Here is a 20,159-nt window from a genome sequence, read left to right as displayed (position 1 = left end):
GTCCGCTTTCCATGCTAGCATGGGTTGGACGATTTGACTGAGGACTGGTGAAACCGGATGGCAACACCAGGCTCCAGTCTGATTTGGCAGAGTTTCTACAGCTGGATGCCCTTCCTAACGCCAACCACTCAGAGAGTGTAGTGGGTGCTTTTACGTGTCACCCGCACGAAAACGGCCACGCTCGAAATGGTGTCTTTTATGTGCCACCCGCACAAGCCAGTCCAGGGGCACTGGCAACGATCTCGCTCAAAAATCCTACAGGAGCCAGTCAGGCGGTACTGGCAACGGCCACGCTCAAAATGGTGCATCTCATGTGCCACCCGCACAAGAACCAGTCCAGGGGCACTGGCAACGATCTTACTTGGCTTATATATGTGTGTGTGTATACATATTATGTACATGTATGGATATATGTACACCTACGTATTCACGCCTTTCCACTTAAGATATCTTTCATTATCAAAGATGACCATTAGCATTAAAGATCCGGTTTATCTATGAGAACAGTTGGTCTTCCTCATTTTCAGACTTTCTTTATTTATTTCATCCATCTGCCAATGCTTTACTAACATAGGTTGGGCAATTCTGTAAATTCTTATATTGTCATGAAATAGTTGCAGCAGATGTTTTCAAACAGCCTCTCTGTATATAAACAAAGTACTTGACTAAAGAAGTTAAATGAATGCGATGGGCAACTGATCTTTTTTCAGCTGTTTCTCCTGAATTGAGTAATGTTGATCTCAGTTGAAATCAAGTAGATTTATGATTGAAATGACTGTACTCATGATAATTCCATCTTTTTTGTAAATTATGGACTACATTGCTTAATGGGACTTCCTTTTCTTAACTCTTTAGCATTTAGATTACTCTGTCAAATGTAATCCATATTTATTCACATTGTTTTGAATTAATGCATTACCTTGTAGTTTCGAAACTTCAGTTGTGTGATTGTCATTCTAAAGAATGGCATTGTAATGTAAGTATAAGAGACTGGATCTGGTAGGTTTGAACATAAAACAGGAAGAGTATTTGGGCGAGACATGACCAATTTAACCCTTTAGCATTCAAATTTCTCTGTTTAATGTAATGCTTATCTATTCACATTGTTTTAAATTAATCATGTGTTGTCTTGTCACTTTTGAGATTTCGATGATGTAATTGTTTACTTTTTGAATGATATTGCAGGGTAAGTGTGAGAGGCCAGATCTGGCCAGTTTGAAGATAATGCAAGTAGGTTATTTTAGCCAGATATTGCTGGTCTAAATGCCAAAGGGTTAAAATGGCAGAGTGCAGTTTGAGGAAGATTTGCCTATTTCTCACTGCTTGTGTGACCAAAGAGAAGCTCTCTGAATGCCTTTTCTATCACTAGTCACTTTATAGCATTCACAGAGTACATTTTATCATGCTACTGACTCTAGAAAGATTTTTTTCAAACAGAACTAGAGTTCCTTCTATTTTGTATCAATTTTAGTTCAGATTTATAGCTTTACAAGATGGTTTGTCTTTACTACAGCTTGTGAAGTCCATGTCTTCTGAATTTCATGTGCATTTTTCTGTATAAATTTTTCTATAATGAAACAATATATAAAGAAAAGCTGTACTTCAATTAAATTCAAAAACACACACATATTCAGAATTCATATTTGTACATGCATACATGTGTGCGTATATGTGTTTGTGTGTGAGAGAATATTCATGTGTATATCCTAATGTATATAAATGGATGAAAATGTGTGTGCATGTATGAATTCCTGTGTTTAATATATGAAATTCAGTGCACAGTATTTACGAAACTGATACAGATCAGAGATATATATGCATACACACACATATGTATAGTGTGTGGCATATTATTTACATGCAAAATTTTAATTGTATTTGTGCATGTGTATATGTATATTTGTATATACCCATATAGGTATATATGCATGAATATAGTGTCTCTAGGTTTGTGTAGCTAGGTTGTGTATGAATACATCTATATAGGCTTATGTATTATGTTTGTGATCATTGTGTGTTTGTGTGTGTGTGTGTTCATGTGTGTGTATGCATTCATGTCTATCATGTTTCATTGATGTATGTGTGTGCATGTTGATTTTCATAGCTATATCTGTGTGTACATGTATATGCTTGTGTGACTGTATGTGTATATACATGAATGCATTTATAGCACAGTATATCTGTTACACTGGTGTGTGTGTGTGTGTGTGTAAGTGTAAGATAGCATGATTAAAAGTCTTGAAATGAAGGTTCCAATCTGTTAGCTTCTCTCACCCCACATTATGTTTATCTCTCAGTGGGTGTAACCTGATCCAAAACAACCACCCTGGCCAGATGTTCTTTGAGACACAAGCTATCTGTTAAGGAAAGCAAGCAACAACGAAAATTTCTTCAAGCCCCTTTAGTTTGACCAAAAAATTATTTTGATGCAAAGATAATTTTTCAGAACACACAGAACCTCTTCTAACAACATACAGACCCCCTAAAAAAGCAATAATAATAATAATAATGATGATGATGATGATGATGATGATGATGATGATGATGATGATGATGATAATGATAATGATAATAATAATAATAATGATAATAATAATAATTTTTTTCCATATTTATTTTTGGTTTGTTTTTGTTATGCATCTATTTTACACTTTTCTTGCATAAATGGTAGTGTTTTGATGGATTAAATTTTCTGTTTTTACAGCTGCAACCCTGCCCTTCCTTCTTCTGTAAGGTACATGATGTATGATTGGAAATGTTTTCAGTTATTTGTCTTATTCATGAGCAGAATACCATGGCTTTGGTGATGTTTTGAATTCATTGCTCATAGTCAATAAATGTATCTATTCTTGCCATTGGTCTAGAGTGCTGGACAAACAATTCCTTGTAGTATTTGATTTCACCCTATTATATTCTGAGTTTAATACATGCCAGAATAAACTTTGTTTTCAACTTTCTGGGATTTAATAAAAAAAAATTTTAGTAACATAATGAAGTTGATTTAATTAATAATAGTGGTCCCCAATAATTGTTGTCATTGGTGCCATCACTGCTGCCACCGCCATCATAGTTGTTATTCAAGCTCGCAGAAGCATCAAAGCATTGTTGAAAATACTTTGCAGTATCTGCTCCAATTCTTTACATTTTGAGTTCAAATCCTGCTGAGGACAATTTTACCCTTCATTCTTTCAGGGGTCAGTAAAATAAGTATCACTTGAGTACTGTGGTCAGTGTTATAGATTTCTGCCACCCCTTAAAATTTACTGGCCTTGTGCAAAATTAGAAAGACTTATTGTTGTTGACTCCCTAATGTGAAGACATCTTTTTGATTCTACTTTCAAAACACATTCTTTTTAAGCGTTACCAAATAAAATGTTTGGATTACATGTAAAACAAACTGCAATTGCTTAAGAAGAGATTGCTCTCAATACCAACAGATAAAAGAAGTTTGCTTCACAAGCTTTTAAAATTTTATTTACATTTGATATTTTCACATCCAACATGGTTACCACACATTATTTTCCACACAACGAAGCACCACAATGGCTAAATGAACTAAATGAACCAGATGAACTAAATACACCAGAAGACAAAAAAAAAAACCAATTACTTGAAGATGTACCAAAGACTTACATAATTTGGAAGACTGCAAAGTAGCAACTCTTACATAATTCCAGATACTGCAGCTTGCTTATAGCAGCTGTGTGAAGACAGGTCTTCTTTCAATAACAATTCAACATAGAACTTTTTTAGCCATTACAGTTACAAGCAAAAATGTGTAGATGAGAGAATTTTATATAAACTACAGTATTTCTTTGCTGCAGGATACAATCCAGGAGAAGGAAAGAGAAAAATTATATACCTGTACTTACAAAAAGATGAGGGAAGTGAATAACATTTTCCTTTACATCAAGCAGTATCCCAAATCTTCCAGAACATATGGAGAAAAACATCATCTCGGTTGAAAAAGGCAAGTACTGTGGTGCTCTCTGTTGTATATATGAAACTGAAGACAGCCAAAACACAGGATTAAATTATCAAACCTCTGACTAAACATTTGTATCCTAGTACATGGCACAAAGAAATGCAAGAGTTGCAATAGGAAACACTGAATATGGTGTAGACCCCTGACTAACAGTGACTTTTATGCTTCAGTTATAGAAAATAGTGAAAACAGGTTTAACAAAAGATGATCTATGGTGAAGGGGAATCAAAATGTACTTGTGAATCCTAATGACACCAAAAGACACAGAACAACTCTGGAACTGTATTAAATAGAAGACATTTAGACAAAGACCATAAGATCGATGATATAGTGCAAGGGTTTTCAACCATTTTTTTAAAAAATCTATGGACCCCTTTACTATTTTATTCTGGTTGATCCTCATAGTCATTTGATATTTAAAAACTAGTTTTATAGAAACTTCTTTCAAAATTCCTATCTTATAGACGTAGGAGTGGCTATGTGGTAAGTAGCTTGCTTACTAACCACATGGTTCCGGGTTCAGTCCCACTGCGTGGCATCTTGGGCAAGTGTCTTCTACTATAGCCTCAGGCCAACCAAAGCCTTGTGAGTGGATTTGGTAGACGGAAACTGAAAGAAGCCTGTCGTATATATGTATATATATATGTATATATATATATATGTGTATGTGTTTGTATGTCTGTGTTTGTCCCCCCAACATCGCTTGACAACTGATGCTGGTGTGTTTATGTCCCCATAACTTAGCGGTTCGGCAAAAGAGACTGATAGAATAAGTCCTGGGGTCGATTTGCTCGACTAAAGGCGATGCTCCAGCATGGCCACAGTCAAAAGACTGAAACAAGTAAAAGAGTAAAAGAGTTACTTTTCACATATTAACTTGTGTAAGTTGAACTATATGAAATGTTGGAGAAAGAAACCTTGCTGTTTCTTGCAATAGGTACTAATACAGACAAAAATATCCAAATTCTCTGTAAAAGTAGGAAGAGAGAAAAGAGAAACAAATCACAGAAAATGAAGACTTAATATAAAACAGCAAAAACAGGTAAAGGGAAACATTTTGTTCCAAACAACAATGAAAGATAAGAAAATGAAGACAATAAAGCTGAACAGATTCACCCTGCTTTGAAAACCAACAGTTTATTAACACATCTGTGGTACCGGAGAGTATTTTTAAAAAGTTAGAATGACACCAAAACAATCACATTCAAAATATAAACATCATGCAATAGATAGATTACTAGTAAAATTATAATGAAAATACTAAACCTCTTAAATGATGTTTGCTGGTGCATTCATTTGCATACAAATACAATTTAAGAAGTGATTAAGTGAACGAGGTCACTCAGTGCCCTAACTCCACCTAGCTGGAAAATTTTTCGTTTCCTATTTCCTTTAATTACATCTTATTTTAATTATCGTGTGTGTAACTGTACTTCTTATTATATCCATACAAGTATGCGTGTATGCATACATATTTATGTGTGTATTCATGTATGTAAATATGTCTATGTACATAATTTTGTGTTTGTGTGTACATGTATAAATGTGTGCACATGTGTTTGTTTACGTTTAAAATTCTTTCTACATCTTGCATGTACTGGATAAAATCTTTCCCTGTTCCCTTTGTGATTTGTAAATATATTTATGTGTTTTTCCACATTCTGTCCTTGCTTTCTTTATAACCCACCCCCTAGTGAAAGTTTCTGTTGTTGTTGTTGTTGTTGTGGTTGTTGTTATTGTCAACGTAATCATCTTTCTCGTCATCACATTGTTGCTATTATTGTCATTATTATCATGAATTATTCTTAATCTTAGGCAGTTGACCCCGCAAGACCTTATGTACAGAAAGGTCAAAAGCTTCTGTTTTTCAACTACTTTCGGGGTGTTTCACAAATAACATCAGGTTTCATGCCTGAACTTGAACTTGGCTTGTTGTTTTATCTGAATCTAAGTATTTCTAAGTTGTGTGCATGAATGTTTGTGTCTATATGTATGTGTGTGTATGCATATGTATGTATGTATGTGTGTATGTATGCATGTGTATGTATGTATATATATGTCTGTGTGTGTATTACCTTTCTATTTGTTACAGTCTTTGGACTGTGGCCATGCTGGGGCATCTCCTCAAAGGGTTTAGACAATCAGAACAACACCAGTACTTATTTTTTTAAAGTCTCTTTTGCCAAACTGCTAAGCTACAAGGACATAAACAAACCAACACTGGTTGTCAGGTGGTGTGGAGGGGACAAACAAGATACAAATGCAAAGATACAAATGCAAAAATACAAATACATAGATATATATACACACAAATATATATATATATATATATATATATATATATCATCATCATCATCATCATCATCATCATCATCGTTTAACGTCCGCTTTCCATGCTAGCATGGGTTGGATGATTTGACTGAGGACTGGTGAAACCGGATGGCAACACCAGGCTCAAATCTGATCTGGTAGAGTTTCTACAGCTGGATGCCCTTCCTAATGCTAACCACTCCAAGAGTGTAGTAGGTGCTTTTACATGCCACTGGCATGAGGGCCAGTCTGGCAGTACTGACAATGGCCACACTCAAATGGTGTTTTTTATGTGCCACCTGCACAGGGGGCAGTTCAGCAGTACTGGTAACGACCTCGCTCGAATGTTTTGTTCACGTGCCACCAGCACAAGTGCTAGAAGGCGACGCTGGTAACGATCACACTCAAATGGTGCTTTTATTATGCCACCGGCATGAAAGCCAGACAGCTTCTCTGGCAGTGATCTCACTCGGATGGTGCTGTTAGCACTCCACTGGCACGGGTGTCAGTCATCAAATTTTGTTCAATTTCGATTGCAAGGACCTGTTAGGGGTCCTTGCAAGCAGAGTTTTGTGTCCAAACTCTTAGGGGCAGGGGTGGCTCCATGGTAAGAAGTTTGTTTTCCAGCCACATGATTCCAGGTTCAGTCTCAACTGTAAAGCATCTTGGGCATTTTTTACTACAGCCCCGAACCAACCAAAGCCTTGTGTATGGATTTGGAAGTTGGAAACTAAAAGAAGCTAATAGCATGTATGTGTGTGTGTGCATGCACGCACACGTTTGTGTCCATGACAGGGCACCATCTTTAATTGTTTTATTAATCAATGAACATACTCATTTTTTAAGTATGTTACATATTCTAATGGTCTCTTTTTGCCAAACTGCTAAGTTACAGGATCATAAACAATTTGACACCAGTTACTTAAGGATTAGAGACAAACACAGGCATGTATGTACATATACATTTATTTATAGACATACAATGGGCTTCTATTGTGTTTTCATCTAATAAATTCACTCACTAGATACTGGGCTTCCTGGCATTATTGTAGAAGATACCTACCCAGAGTTTCACACAATGTGATTGAACCCAGAATCAAGTGGTTACGGAGACAAACTTAACTATATAGCCGTACATTTTGTAAGCATGTCTGTGTGTGAGTGTGTATTCTTCCTAGAAGTGGAGAGCTAGTTTCTAACAAAGAAACAAAACTTCCATCACTAAAATTTGGATAACAACAATGATAATGATAATTGTATTGTTACATAGTGAATTCTTACATATTCTTACTGTTTCACTTACAGGTTGTGTCTATAAAGTTTAAGTTAGCCAATCTGTTTCATTACTTGAAATGCTAGTCTTTACAGCTTGTCTCTTAGACATTTACTAATAAAACAAATTTCACCAAAGACTTTTGGTATAAATGTGAATTTATAACTGGAATAAATGAGCTGTTATCCATAAACTTTCTCCTTCTCAATGATTTTGGATGAGATGTTCACCCTTGCAGGGTGCATAATCTCTTTGATTGTACATGACTTTTCTTTTCTGTCCCAAACAACTATGTCAGATATTTTATGTTTTGCATTTTGTAGAAGTTTTGATGGGAATGTTTTGCCAATATTCTTTATGCTAGTATGCATGTATGTATGTATACATGCGGAGGTGCAATGGCCCAGTGGTTAGGGCAGCGGACTCACGGTCGTAGGATCGCGTCCTTCAGTTTTTCTAAACCCTGTAAAAGAACTTGAAAGGTTGGGCCTCAAACCAGGCCTTTTGTGATATCCTTAAAGCCAGGAACTTTTCAGCAACCTCTTGTAAATAAATAATAGATGCTTCCAAACAGGTAGATGGATGCATCCCCATTCATATGATACAATATATATAATTCATGTTAGAACTAAATATTTGAACTGTAAGTTCACTGATTTCATAAAGATCCTTTTGTAGATAACCTGATACTTTGTGCAAACTGTAAGAAATTATATTTTTTCAACCATTAAATATGTTGTCCAAAAGGTAGGGTCTTTGTTTTTTTCTTTTTTTTTTTTTTACACAATTGAGATCTTTTTTCTCTCTTCCCACATTGTTTGCTTTAACACATGATTCTTCAACTAATTTCTGTGTTGGAAGTTGTTATATCTATTAAAAAACTTAATATGTGACTTTGCAGTTTATGATAATGATCAATCTTTTTTTTTTTCTTTTTTTCCAGTTTTACCTCTGTTGTTTTGGCCCTCCTCATTGAATTGAATTGGATTGACTTCTTCAATGTGCTCGTTACCTTCTAACAACTGTAATATCCAGAACAGTGTAGATCATCAGTGCTGACTGGCACTAACAATGCAATTCTTATTACTTCTATTGGGATGTTTTTTCCTTACAAAAGGATCATTGTCTTCGCTCTCCTCCTTTAAGGCTGGATATGGAAAACTCTCCAAAATTTCCATAAATTCCAAAACAAATGACGTGTATGTTGGTGGTGTCAATGGAATTTATCATTTAGATCGTGAGCTGAAGGTATTGCAATCTTTGAATATCAAACCTGTGTCAAATTCAGCTGTCAACAACACTGTAACTGTTTTAGCAATTGAACCAAATTTAGAATATCTTCTTGTTTGTGGAACAATAAAAAAAGGAGCTTGCAGATTTTACAATTTGGATGATATGACTACGAAAAAAGTCACCTCTGACACCCGAAATGCAAGTCTTATTGGAAACCAAAAATCTGTTGTGGCATTTTTTGAAAAATCTCAGACAAGCGTTCCTTACATGTATGTTGCTATGGCTTATGATGGCCGTGCAATTTCCGATTATCCATTTACAATATCTGAACGTAAAATTGAAAAAATTAATCAATATCATAAGATTTCTTTCAGGAATAACTTGAAATATGTTAAGGCTAACAGAAATGTCCCAGTTGAGTTCATCTATGGGTTCAAATATAACAATTTTATTTTCTACGTTTCGGTAAGGAACAATAATTCAACATACCTCCTACGAGTTTGTGAAGAAGATGAGAATTATTATTACATTGAAATGAAACTTCATTGTTGGCTTAGTGACTACAAAATTCACTATAGCACTGCTGCTCGCTTTACCTACATTGAAGGGAAACCAGTGCTATTGGTGGCCTACTGGAGTGAAGAACACAAGAGATCAGCTGTCTGTGAACATGACATGATTGAGGTGAAAAGGAAAATTAAGCAAACAATATCAAGTTGTAGTAAAAACAGCCATGAATTTCCAAAGACCTCACCTTGGATTATTACTAATGAATACTGTTCAGAAGTGGTAAGTCGAATTCTTTCTTGCTTATACACATTTGAATCAAATGTACATGACTAATTAATGTGCTGTACCAAAGAACCATAAGTCCAAACTTTGCTACGAAACATTACCATTATTTGTTTCAAGTCAGTTACTCTGGTGTAAAATAATTCCCTATAATTGAAGGCTTTACATTAAAAATGTCACAGAAAGCCTCTTAGTAGAAGAGAAAAGAGTAAAATTGGATTTTGATTCTCAATTGTATCTGTTTAACTCCTCCCTTACATCACCAAAAGAAAGGTATGAATGACTCACACTCTCTTTTTATTTCCCTTATAAAATTGATTGCTTTGTGTATATAAAATATAATCAATGTTAATGATAATCTGGGAACTAGCTTTGACAGTAGGTAGATGATCTAAATGCAAAGCTGTATTTCACCTTGTTATTCTAAGAAAGGCCACTTTTAATTCTTCTGATGTTCACAAAATTTGCCTGTGGGTACTTTTATACCGATCAGTCATGTGGCCTTTCTTTAGATGTGGTTCAGGATGTGTGTGTAGGGGTGGGGGCTGGCATCCGTTGTGTCCCTGAATGGGAACTGTACTACATTGTAAGTTCTTTTGAGTTGTGTAGAGCATTAGTAGTTGTTAGATGTGAAGTGTTTTCTGACTCTGAAGAGAATATCTAACCTTTGTGATGTAGTATTTTGCTATGTTAAAGATGTGTATTCACCAGGTGAGAGCATCAGTGATAAGGAAGCCAGCCCTTAGGAGCAATTATGAGGATTTCAGTTACATGCTGCTCATGTTAAAATTGGGCATGATGGGATGATATTTCTTGCTGTGAATAGTGCTTACATTTATTTGTTGTTGTAGGAGACAAAATTGGCCTCTCCCTGACCTGTTAGTAGATATTTTTGAGGTTTTTGTTCATGGAGTCACTACAGATTTGGCATGAAGTGTCTTGGTTACATGTGGATAACACTTGGGTGGGGAATGTTAGGAAGTAATGAAAACTGCATAAATATCAGCATTGCTGGAGGTGACAACATGTAGGTACATAAGAGTGTAGAGGACAGAACTGAACCCAGGGCCACACACCAGAGTTCATAGAGTGTGGGCCAGAGATAACTCCATCAGTGCAGGCCACAGCAGCATGATCTGGCAGTAAGTTACTAATATAAAAAATGAGAGATGGGTGGAGTCCTCAGCAGGCAGTTTTGACAGATTTGTATGTTTAACATATCTGAAGGTTTTACTGATGTCAAGAGCAATAGCATGGCTTCAACAAAATTTTACTAAACTGAAAGCCCACTGGTGAGTGACATAATATTGTAGGTCTCTTAGTAGATCTAGCTTTATGAAAGTCATTCTGGTGGTCATTAGACTTCCTTTATGTCCGCTTTCTCCTACAAAACTGGACTAAAAAGATATTAATCAGTATCAAGAATAACTGTAATAATTCCAACCTTTTCAATATATCTAAATTTTCAGACCATGCGACTAATATTAGTGTGGCAAAGGGCCTAAATCTTTTGAGAAAAACTTACTTTTCTAAATTTTGAATACACTTTAATAGCTTAGTATTTAAGTACACATTAGTATATTTGAATTACTGCCCTCTTTTTTTTTTTTTTTTAATCCCTATTCCAACTGTTGAAATTTCTTGACTTTGGACTGGACTTCTAAGCTCTTTTATCATATAGAGTAGAACTTGGTGCCCAGTTAATATAACTTATCTGGTTTTACTTCAAATGTTTCAATAGTCTTCAGCACCACATTTCTATCTAAGATGTCATATAGTACAAGCAACAGAATCTTTTTGTCGCCTGTATCAATAACTATTCTCTAAAAACAAAAGCATTCTTCACTAAAATAGAGAAGAGCATAGCACTTACTCCACTCAGTACTCAGCGTTAATTCGGTCACTTGAGTGACAGAACTTATCTACATTAACTCACAAGCTATCAGAGAAGATCATGATTTTAAATCCTAAGTTGTTTACATTAGTTAGTGAACTGGCTGCTATTTCTAGCATATTGGACGTCTACATAGAAGTTCTATATTAGGCTTGTTCACATTGGTTCAAGTGGTCATCCATATGAAATCCATATTAATCTAATTATGATATTATCTTATAAGCCTTCTCTTTATTGTTTACGTATATTTAAGTATCTACCAAGCCTTTTGATTTGTACTTGTAAAATATAGCTATTTTTAGTATATTATGGACTCTGCTAGAGCTTGGATTACTAACTGTACCATTATATTAAACTACATTAATCTTCTGTTTCCATTGACTAAGATTTCATCTAAAAGGTTTAGAATTCTTCTTACAATTCATAGATTCCTGCTGCCATGATAATTTGATCACCTACATACAACAGCTCCCATGAAACACTGTTCTTCAAAGATAAAAACAATGAGATTGAGTTTTCAATATTGGTAACATTTGTCAATAACTTGTATTCATATCCATTAATGATAAACTCCTACTAGTATTTATCTAAAGGTCTCAAAGGTGACAGAAATAGTCATATACATTGACCTCCTTTATCACCTTAAATTGCATTCCCTTCTCAGAAACCTTTTGTTGCAGTTTCAGAAGAGTCAGTTCTGTTAGAAATTTACTCTTTTCATCCTGCTCCAGTAGTCAATTCCCCCTGAGAAATTTTGAATTAGCAATGTTGTTGCTGTTGATATCAGCAAGACCTTTGACTATGTCTTGCAGTGAACACACTATTTCAGTTGCCCTCCTGTTTCTTGTGGGCTTCTCCATTTCTCATCTATCTGACTGAAACCGTTCTACTGCCATTGACTGTTCTCTCTCTGACACATGTTCCATAAATTCTAGTATAACATAACATTGAGTTATACACCTGACATTCCTCCTTTTATACAGTAATAACCTATTTTCTCTTATTCCTATCCACATGCTTGTGATTGCACCTTTTATACACTCTTAACATTTCATATATAGGTGTCTTCTATATGTAACCTAGGCACCTCAAATTCAGACATGAACCTTTTCCATGAACAGAAAGTTTGTAAACATCCTTAATGGGAGGTGTGACTAGCTAGTCACCTTCAACAACATAAAGACACAATTCCTAAATATATGATGAGACCGTTTTTAGCTATATCCTCCCTATACCTAGACAACATATAACTAAACCTTTGAAAATTATTACAAATGTAATGATCATAGGCAATAATGGTGACTTCATGTAAATAACCTTGTGGAAAGTGTATCCCAAATTCTTTCTTTTCAAATCTGATTAGTTATAGAACTTCTTCAAAATTGAAATGCGACCCACATTAAAGTACTGGTCACATATCTGCTATGCACAAACATCCTGTACTATATTTGAAAAAAGCTTATTTGGATGTCAACAACTCGCACACAAGTACACTACAATGACTGCATAAAGAGCCCTCTATGCAGTCATTGAAGTTGATAAAGATAGCAAACAAATCTCTTCAAATTATATCCTACTCAACCCTAAGCCTATCTTTGGACATTGAAATTAAAACAAACATCGGCATGCAATATTTATACTTAAACCATGGGAATCAATGTAGCTACGACCAATCAGCATACCAAGTGAGGGATCTGCATATATTAGGCATTTGTTTCTCTGTTTCAATATCTATTGTCCAGTGTCAAGCACTTATAAAAGCAGCAGTCAACTCCACTCACTATTGCTGATGATGCTTCAAATCCCTTTCTTTCAACAGTGTGCAAGAATCATCATCTCCATCGCTTCATCATTTTCTTGGATTTGTGTCAGCCCTTTTTAAATGAGTAAACAAAGTAAGAAGAAAACTCATCAAACATTATTTGGATGCAAACAAAATACCATCATCATCATCATCGTTTAACGTCTGCTTTCCATGCTAGCATGGGTTGGACGATTTGACTGAGGACTGGTGAACCAGATGGCTACACCAGGTTCCAATCTGATCTGGCAGTTTCTACAGCTGGATGCCCTTCCTAACGCCAACCACTTGGACAGTGTAGTGGGTGCTTTTACGTGCCACCGGCACGAAGGCCAGTCAGGTGGTACTGGCAACGGCCAGGCTCAAAATGGTGTATTCTACATGCCACCTGCACAGGAGCCAGTCCGGCAGCACAGGCAATGATCTCGCTCGAATGTTTTTTTCACATGCCACCGGCATAAGTGCCAGTGAGGCAATGCTGGTAATGATCATGCTCAAATGGTGCTATTTACGTGCCACTGGCACAGAAACCAGACAGCTGCTCTGGCAATGATCACACTCAGACGGTGCTCTTAGCGCTCCACTGGTACAGGTGCCATCACAATTTCAATTTCACTTGCCCTAACAGGTCTTTGCAAGCTGAGTTTAGTGTCCAATGAAGGAGAGGTTGGCATGGCTGCCAGTCGTTGAATTTGGTTCGATTTCGATTTCACTTGCCTCAACAGGTCTTTGCAAGCAGAGTTTAGTGTCCAATGAAGAAAAGGTACGCATAAGTGGGCTGGCTACTCCCCTGGCAGAGGCCTCGGATTATGGTCTCAGTCACAAGTCATTGCCTTGGTGAGGACTAATGTTCGAAGGTCGTGCTTCACCACCTCATCCCAGGTCTTCCTGGATCTAGCTCACTTTTCATATGGCAAGTCTACAGGCATTGATTATCATAGACCTTCATACCAAAATCTGAAGATCCATGATTTTGCTTGGGAAAGATGCTGCAATGGTTTCCCCATAGGCCCCTGTCAGTTTATTTATAACGTACTCTGCTAGTTTCCTGTGCCACCCTTACTGGTCTCAGTGGACATGCAAAACCCATGAACACAGCATCTTACTCTAGATCGAAATGATAATAGAAGTTAAAACATTAAATATTCACATTTATGCTTTATTTCCATTTTTCCATGCTTGACGGTTTACATACTCTTTACTTGTTTCAGTCATTTGACTGCGGCCATGCTGGAGCACCGCCTTTAGTCGAGCAAATCGACCCCAGGACTTATTCTTTGGATGCCTAGTACTTATTTTATCGGTCACTTTTGCCGAACCGCTAAGTTACGGGGACCTAAACACACCAGCATTGGTTGTCAAGCGATGTTAGGGGAACAAACACAGACACACAAACATATACACACACATACATACATATACATATATAATATATATATATATATATATATATATATATATATATATATATATATATATATATATATATATATATATATATATATGACGGGCTTCTTTCAGTTTCCGTCTACCAAATCCACTCACAAGGCTTTGGTCGGCCCAAGGCTATAGTAGAAGGCACTTGCCGAAGGTGCCATGCAGTGGGACTGAACCCGGAACCATGTGGTTGGTAAGCAAGTTACTTACCACACAGCGAGACAATGTTTTACAGCTGAATGCTCTTGCTGCAGCTAACTTTTATCTGTTTTGCTAGTAAGGGATCTCTTATTCCATTATAGCTTTGAAGACAAAGCAAGAGAATGATTTGTTGACTGGAAAATTGGCGACAACACTGCTCATATGTCACAACTTTTGTAGAAGGGAGATGTAAACAAACACAGACATTCAGTGATACATGAACATACATATACATGTATACACACACACTCGTGCACATGCAAACACCCATTCACAAAGTTTTACTCAACCTGGGACAATGGTAAGACACTTGCCCAGAGTGCCACTCAGTTTCCTCATCATCATCATCATTTACACCACCACTGTTATGTTTTTACATTATCTTCCTGTCTATCATTTTTCTTGATTCAGAAACCAATATCTTTCTGTTTAACAGGTCCACGATGGTATCACAGAGGAAACATGTGGTATTGCTAACAACGTGTACATTTCTAAAAGAAAGCCGATAGCAGTGACAGCTTCATTCAATCTATCCACTTACATAACTGCAATACAACTCTATACCTGGGAGCACCGCCCAGTTTATCTTCTTGGAACAATAGATGGTCATTTACTGAAAATTGTAAGTTTTGTTTCTTTTTCCTTTCCTTTCTTCTCTCCAGTGGTTCTTGGTGATCAAGCACATTTTCAGATTGATGTTTGCAGCATGTGGTGATTGCACTTCCTTTACCTATTTTCATTTATAAGGGAACTGTTGGCATACGCTATACACATGGAAATCTAGTCAGAACAAGACTTGATCTAGTTTAACACCAAATAGAGTATATTTAAATTGCTTTCTGTGAGTAAAATAGAATGATAGAAAGAGAGGTAATCGATTATCTCCCTTTTTGGACAGCTAGACATAAACTGATCTGTTGAGCATACGATTTCTGTATTCATACTGCCATCTATGTTGCCAGAACTTTCTAGAAATTCTTGAAGCTTTTAGAAACTTCTAGGTTCTAGAAAATGCTGCTTCAGCAACTCAGTACTGAATCTGCCTGAAATGTAATGGAAAATAGGTGAGTTTCAAAACATTGATGTCCAGATCACAAAAGCAAAGTTTGAAGGGAATAGTGGTCATTTCCTTTGATTTCTAGATATACTTTAATCAAAACTGCCTCTTAGTTTATTTCAGTGTAAATTTGGAGAACTGTCACAGCAAACTTAGTCTCAAAAGAAACTACTCGTAAAAATTAAGAGTTAACTGTTACGATTTTTTTAGGTAAATATCATTAAACATTGTAAGATGCAATCTGAGTCACAAAAGATGAACATGCTGATTAACATGGCTCAAAGTATGTTTCTAATGTCTGCTGGTGGCATTTCAACTGTTTACATTCTGAGTTCAAATTCTGCCAAGGTTGACTTTACTTGTCATCATTTTTGAATCAATGAAATAAATAATAGTTGTGTACTGAAGTCAATGTAATCAACTAGTGCCCCCCCCCCCTAAAATTACAGGCCTTGTACTCATAGTAGAAAGGAATATCACTTAAATGTAAGAAATCGGTTTTTTGGAGGGTTTTTTCTCAAACTTTTCACATATGTGTCAAATGTTCTCTATACTTGTAGCTTACCAATCTCTTATGAGTCAAATTATTAGAGACACACTCTATAGAAGAAAGCTCAGACTGTGCGGGGGGGGGGGGGGGTTGATACACTTAACACAAAACAGAATTGCCATTGAGGTGGTGGTGTCAATGTCTGTGTTTGCCATAAAACCATGTCCAGCTTCTGTGCAGTTTGTTTGAAATTCCACAGGACTAAGTACCTAACCTGGAAACAAGTCAGTGATAGGAAGGACATCTGGTGGTAGAATAGTACCTCATTTCAAGTCTCATCCAATGCATGCTTATGTAAGAAAGGCAGACATAAAAAAGGAAGATGACAATGATAATTCTTACTTTTTTTTAAATCAAGAAAAGAAAATGTTTTTATCATTCAGTTACCTTTTATCTTATGCTTGTTTCAGTCATTAGACTGTGGCCACGCTGGGGCACAGCCTTGAAGAATTTTTAGTTGGATGAATTGACCCCAGTACTTCTTTTTAAAGCTTGGTGCTTATTTTATTGGTCGCTTTTTGTAGAACTGCTGTGTTATGGGAACATAAGCAAACCAGCAATGGTTGTCAAGCAGTGGTGGAGAACAAACACACACACACACACGCACACACACGCACACAAACACATATGCAGGGTGTCTATAAAGTGAGAGTTCAATTTAGTTCTATCATGTATAGTTACAAAGCTACAAGTATTTTGAATTGCTAACAGATCTTATTGAAACCCTGGCTTTAAGGGTGTTGTGAAAAGCCTTCTGAGTTCTTTTACAGGGCTTTTTTACTGCTATTTCTAGCAGTTAGAGTGATCACATAAGAACTTCAACTTTGACTCACTTGAAGGATAGTAAAAGTGAAATGTAAATCAATCAAGAATCAAATCTTTTTCTGAAGTCCTTTATCTACCTATTCATCTGTTCATTGACTATCTGAAGTAATTGTCAAAACTTAAGCAATTTTTTTCCCTTTCAGAGAAAAACTACTATAGAAAATAAGTTTCACATTGTAATGGATTATGATGTAAGTGAAGGAAGTGGTCATCCAATTGAAAGGGACCTTGAATTAATAGGGAACAAAACAGCTTATATGCTAAGTGGTTCTAAGGTAATTTTCATATTGTCACACTTAGTTAACTCATATTCTAATTACCTACCTATTAATTCAGTCTTTGTGAATGTCACACATTTTCAGCAAATCATCCGATAAAAGTCGCAATATTTATTGGTCTAGAGACGACAAATATCAAAGGGATTGTGTCAATGCAAATAACACAGCATTAATCAAGATGTGTTATATCAAGTTTGTAGCCTCACATTTCTGTGTTCAAATCCTGCTGAGGATTCACTCAATTGCTATTTGGAGTTTCATGCACATAAGATACATGCACAATCATCATCATCATCATCATCGCTTAACGTCCACTTTCCATGCTAGCATGGGTTGGACGATTTGACTGAGGACTGGTGAACCAGGAGGCGACACCAGGCTCCAATCTGATTTGGCAGAGTTTCTACAGCTGGATGCCCTTCCTAACGCCAACCACTCCGAGAGTGTAGTGGGTGTTTTACGTGCCACCGGCACAAGGGACAGTCAGGCGGAACTGTCGACAGCCATGCTCGAAATGGTGTGTTTTACGTGCCACCTGCACAGGAGCCAGTCCATCAGCACTGGCAACGATCTCGTTCGAATGTCTTTTCATGTGCCACTGGCACAAGTGCCAGGGAGGCAACGTTGGTAACGATCAACGGCCACGCTCATCAGATAATATTTGATGAATGGCCAAAGCTGTGTCCACTACACACTAGCTAAGTCTGTTCATATTTGTCAGCATGGGCATTGTTGTCAAAAAAATTGTAGCCAGTCCTGGAGTGTTTTGGTTTAAGAGAACCTACCCTTTCAAACCAGAAGGCACACCAATTCTTGTTTTTTAAGTTTCCAGACAAATTAGTTGGAAGATCAGTAGATTTCCAAGCAAAACTTAAGTACCAAAAACTGGAGCCCCTCCAAAAATCACCAATAAAACCATTTCATACTTATGTCACAAAACTGTAGGCTTTGCTAAACCAAAAGGTTTCAAATATTAAAACAGTCAGCAGTATTACATGACCATCATCATCATCATTGGTTGGCATTGGGAAGGGCACCTAGCTGTAGAAACCATGCCAAATAATCAGACTGGAACCTGGTGCAGCTCTTCAGCTTATCAGTTTTAGTCAAACCATCTAACTCATGCCAGCATGGAAAGTGGACATTAAATGATGACAGCAATGGTGGTGGTAACCCTGCTCCTTCACAATAAGAACTAGTTTAGTAAACGTATGGCAGTTACAACCAGTCAAAAAACATTGCTTGAAATCTGTGTTGTGTATCAAGTAGAAATGATTTGAAACACAGTAGAATCAAAAGTGAAACTACATATTTGTGAGATGATCTTTTTAACTACATGCCAATGTTACTGCTATTGGTTGTGTTGATTATTACCCCAAGGTCAGTTGTGATTGAATGAACCTTTGATCAAAGGTATTCTATCTCTGCCTGTACCATTTCTTTAGGGTGTAAGTAAGACTACTTCATCTAATGTGTCATTTTCTTCTTTAAAATGATGCATAGGGTGAACAGTATACTTAATCATATACACATTCTTTCATTCCTTTACTGGATTGTACAGCACACACACACACACATACACATATATATTCTACTTTATACTTTTAATGGTTTCAGTCATTGAGCCACGGCTATGCTGAGACTCCCCTTCAAAGGCTTAAGTGATCATTTCAATCTCAGAACTTATTTTAGTGTGTTACTTATTTTATGGATATCCAGTTGTTGGACTGCTAATTAAGGATATTGAATATTTATTCATTTATTTATGTTTGAAAATGACTACTTCTCATTTTGATAATTATATTTCAGGTGACTCGATTTCCACTTGTCTCCTGTAATGTTTATTCAAGTTGTCGAACCTGTGTAACAGCAAACGATGTTACAAAATGTGGCTGGTGTAAGAATAAGTGCACAACACACTCTGCATGCAAGGAAAGTGCATGGTATCCAGATTTCTGTAAACCTGTTATAACATCTGTAAGAATCATCTTTTTTTTTTTCTTTCTTTATATACATATATCATATTTTAACTTTTTATTAATTGATCAGGTGAGGGAAGGCAGTGCATGTGAAGAAAGTTCAAGTCTACGTACAAAAGTTTGAGTAACATGCAGGTTAAATGCAGGATAGTGTCTGAAACGTCTGTGGCTGCCGATAACATTGCACATGCAGGATTCCATAGATTTATCCAGTTAGTTCTTGGTCGGGTAATTGTAGAGATGTCATGCATATTCATGTCCTTTTTTTTACTTTTTACTTTCTTTTTTCTTTGTGAGTGCCATAGACTTGATAAAAATTCTCGCTATATTTTTATGAGATATTTTTGAATCACGGGTACTTGATATTTTTTTTTTTTTCTTAAAGGGGAAAATTACTATTTTATTCAAAATTAAATATTAATTGTTTATATATTCGTTTTGCAAGATTCTTGATATGAACTCATGTGTTGAAACAGATATAGTTGTATTTGGGGATGGTCATGTTGCCAGTTTAACCAATGAAAACATATGCGCTATATATTTG

General features: G+C 36.3%; 1 protein-coding gene across 4 annotated transcripts in view; it reads left to right on the top strand.

Annotated features, from left to right (window-relative positions):
* Nucleotides 1-20,159, top strand: part of LOC106879211 (hepatocyte growth factor receptor) — a 172,367-nt gene that overhangs the window by 110,617 nt on the left and 41,591 nt on the right. For all 4 annotated transcript variants that reach the window (XM_052965647.2, XM_052965648.2, XM_052965649.2 and 1 more), the window contains 4 exons: nt 8,512-9,590; nt 15,363-15,548; nt 17,502-17,633; nt 19,446-19,613. In XM_052965647.2, the coding sequence (XP_052821607.1) occupies nt 8,640-9,590; nt 15,363-15,548; nt 17,502-17,633; nt 19,446-19,613 (1,437 nt within the window). In that variant the 5' untranslated portion in view covers nt 8,512-8,639. The remainder of the gene's footprint in view (nt 1-8,511; nt 9,591-15,362; nt 15,549-17,501; nt 17,634-19,445; nt 19,614-20,159) is intronic.

Source organism: Octopus bimaculoides, chromosome 2 (genome assembly GCF_046866305.1).
Source record: "Octopus bimaculoides isolate indiv1 chromosome 2, ASM4686630v1, whole genome shotgun sequence".
NCBI lineage: Eukaryota > Metazoa > Mollusca > Cephalopoda > Octopoda > Octopodidae > Octopus > Octopus bimaculoides.
The sequence above is the reverse complement of the archived record's forward strand: the minus strand, read 5'-3'. Positions and strand labels throughout refer to the sequence as shown.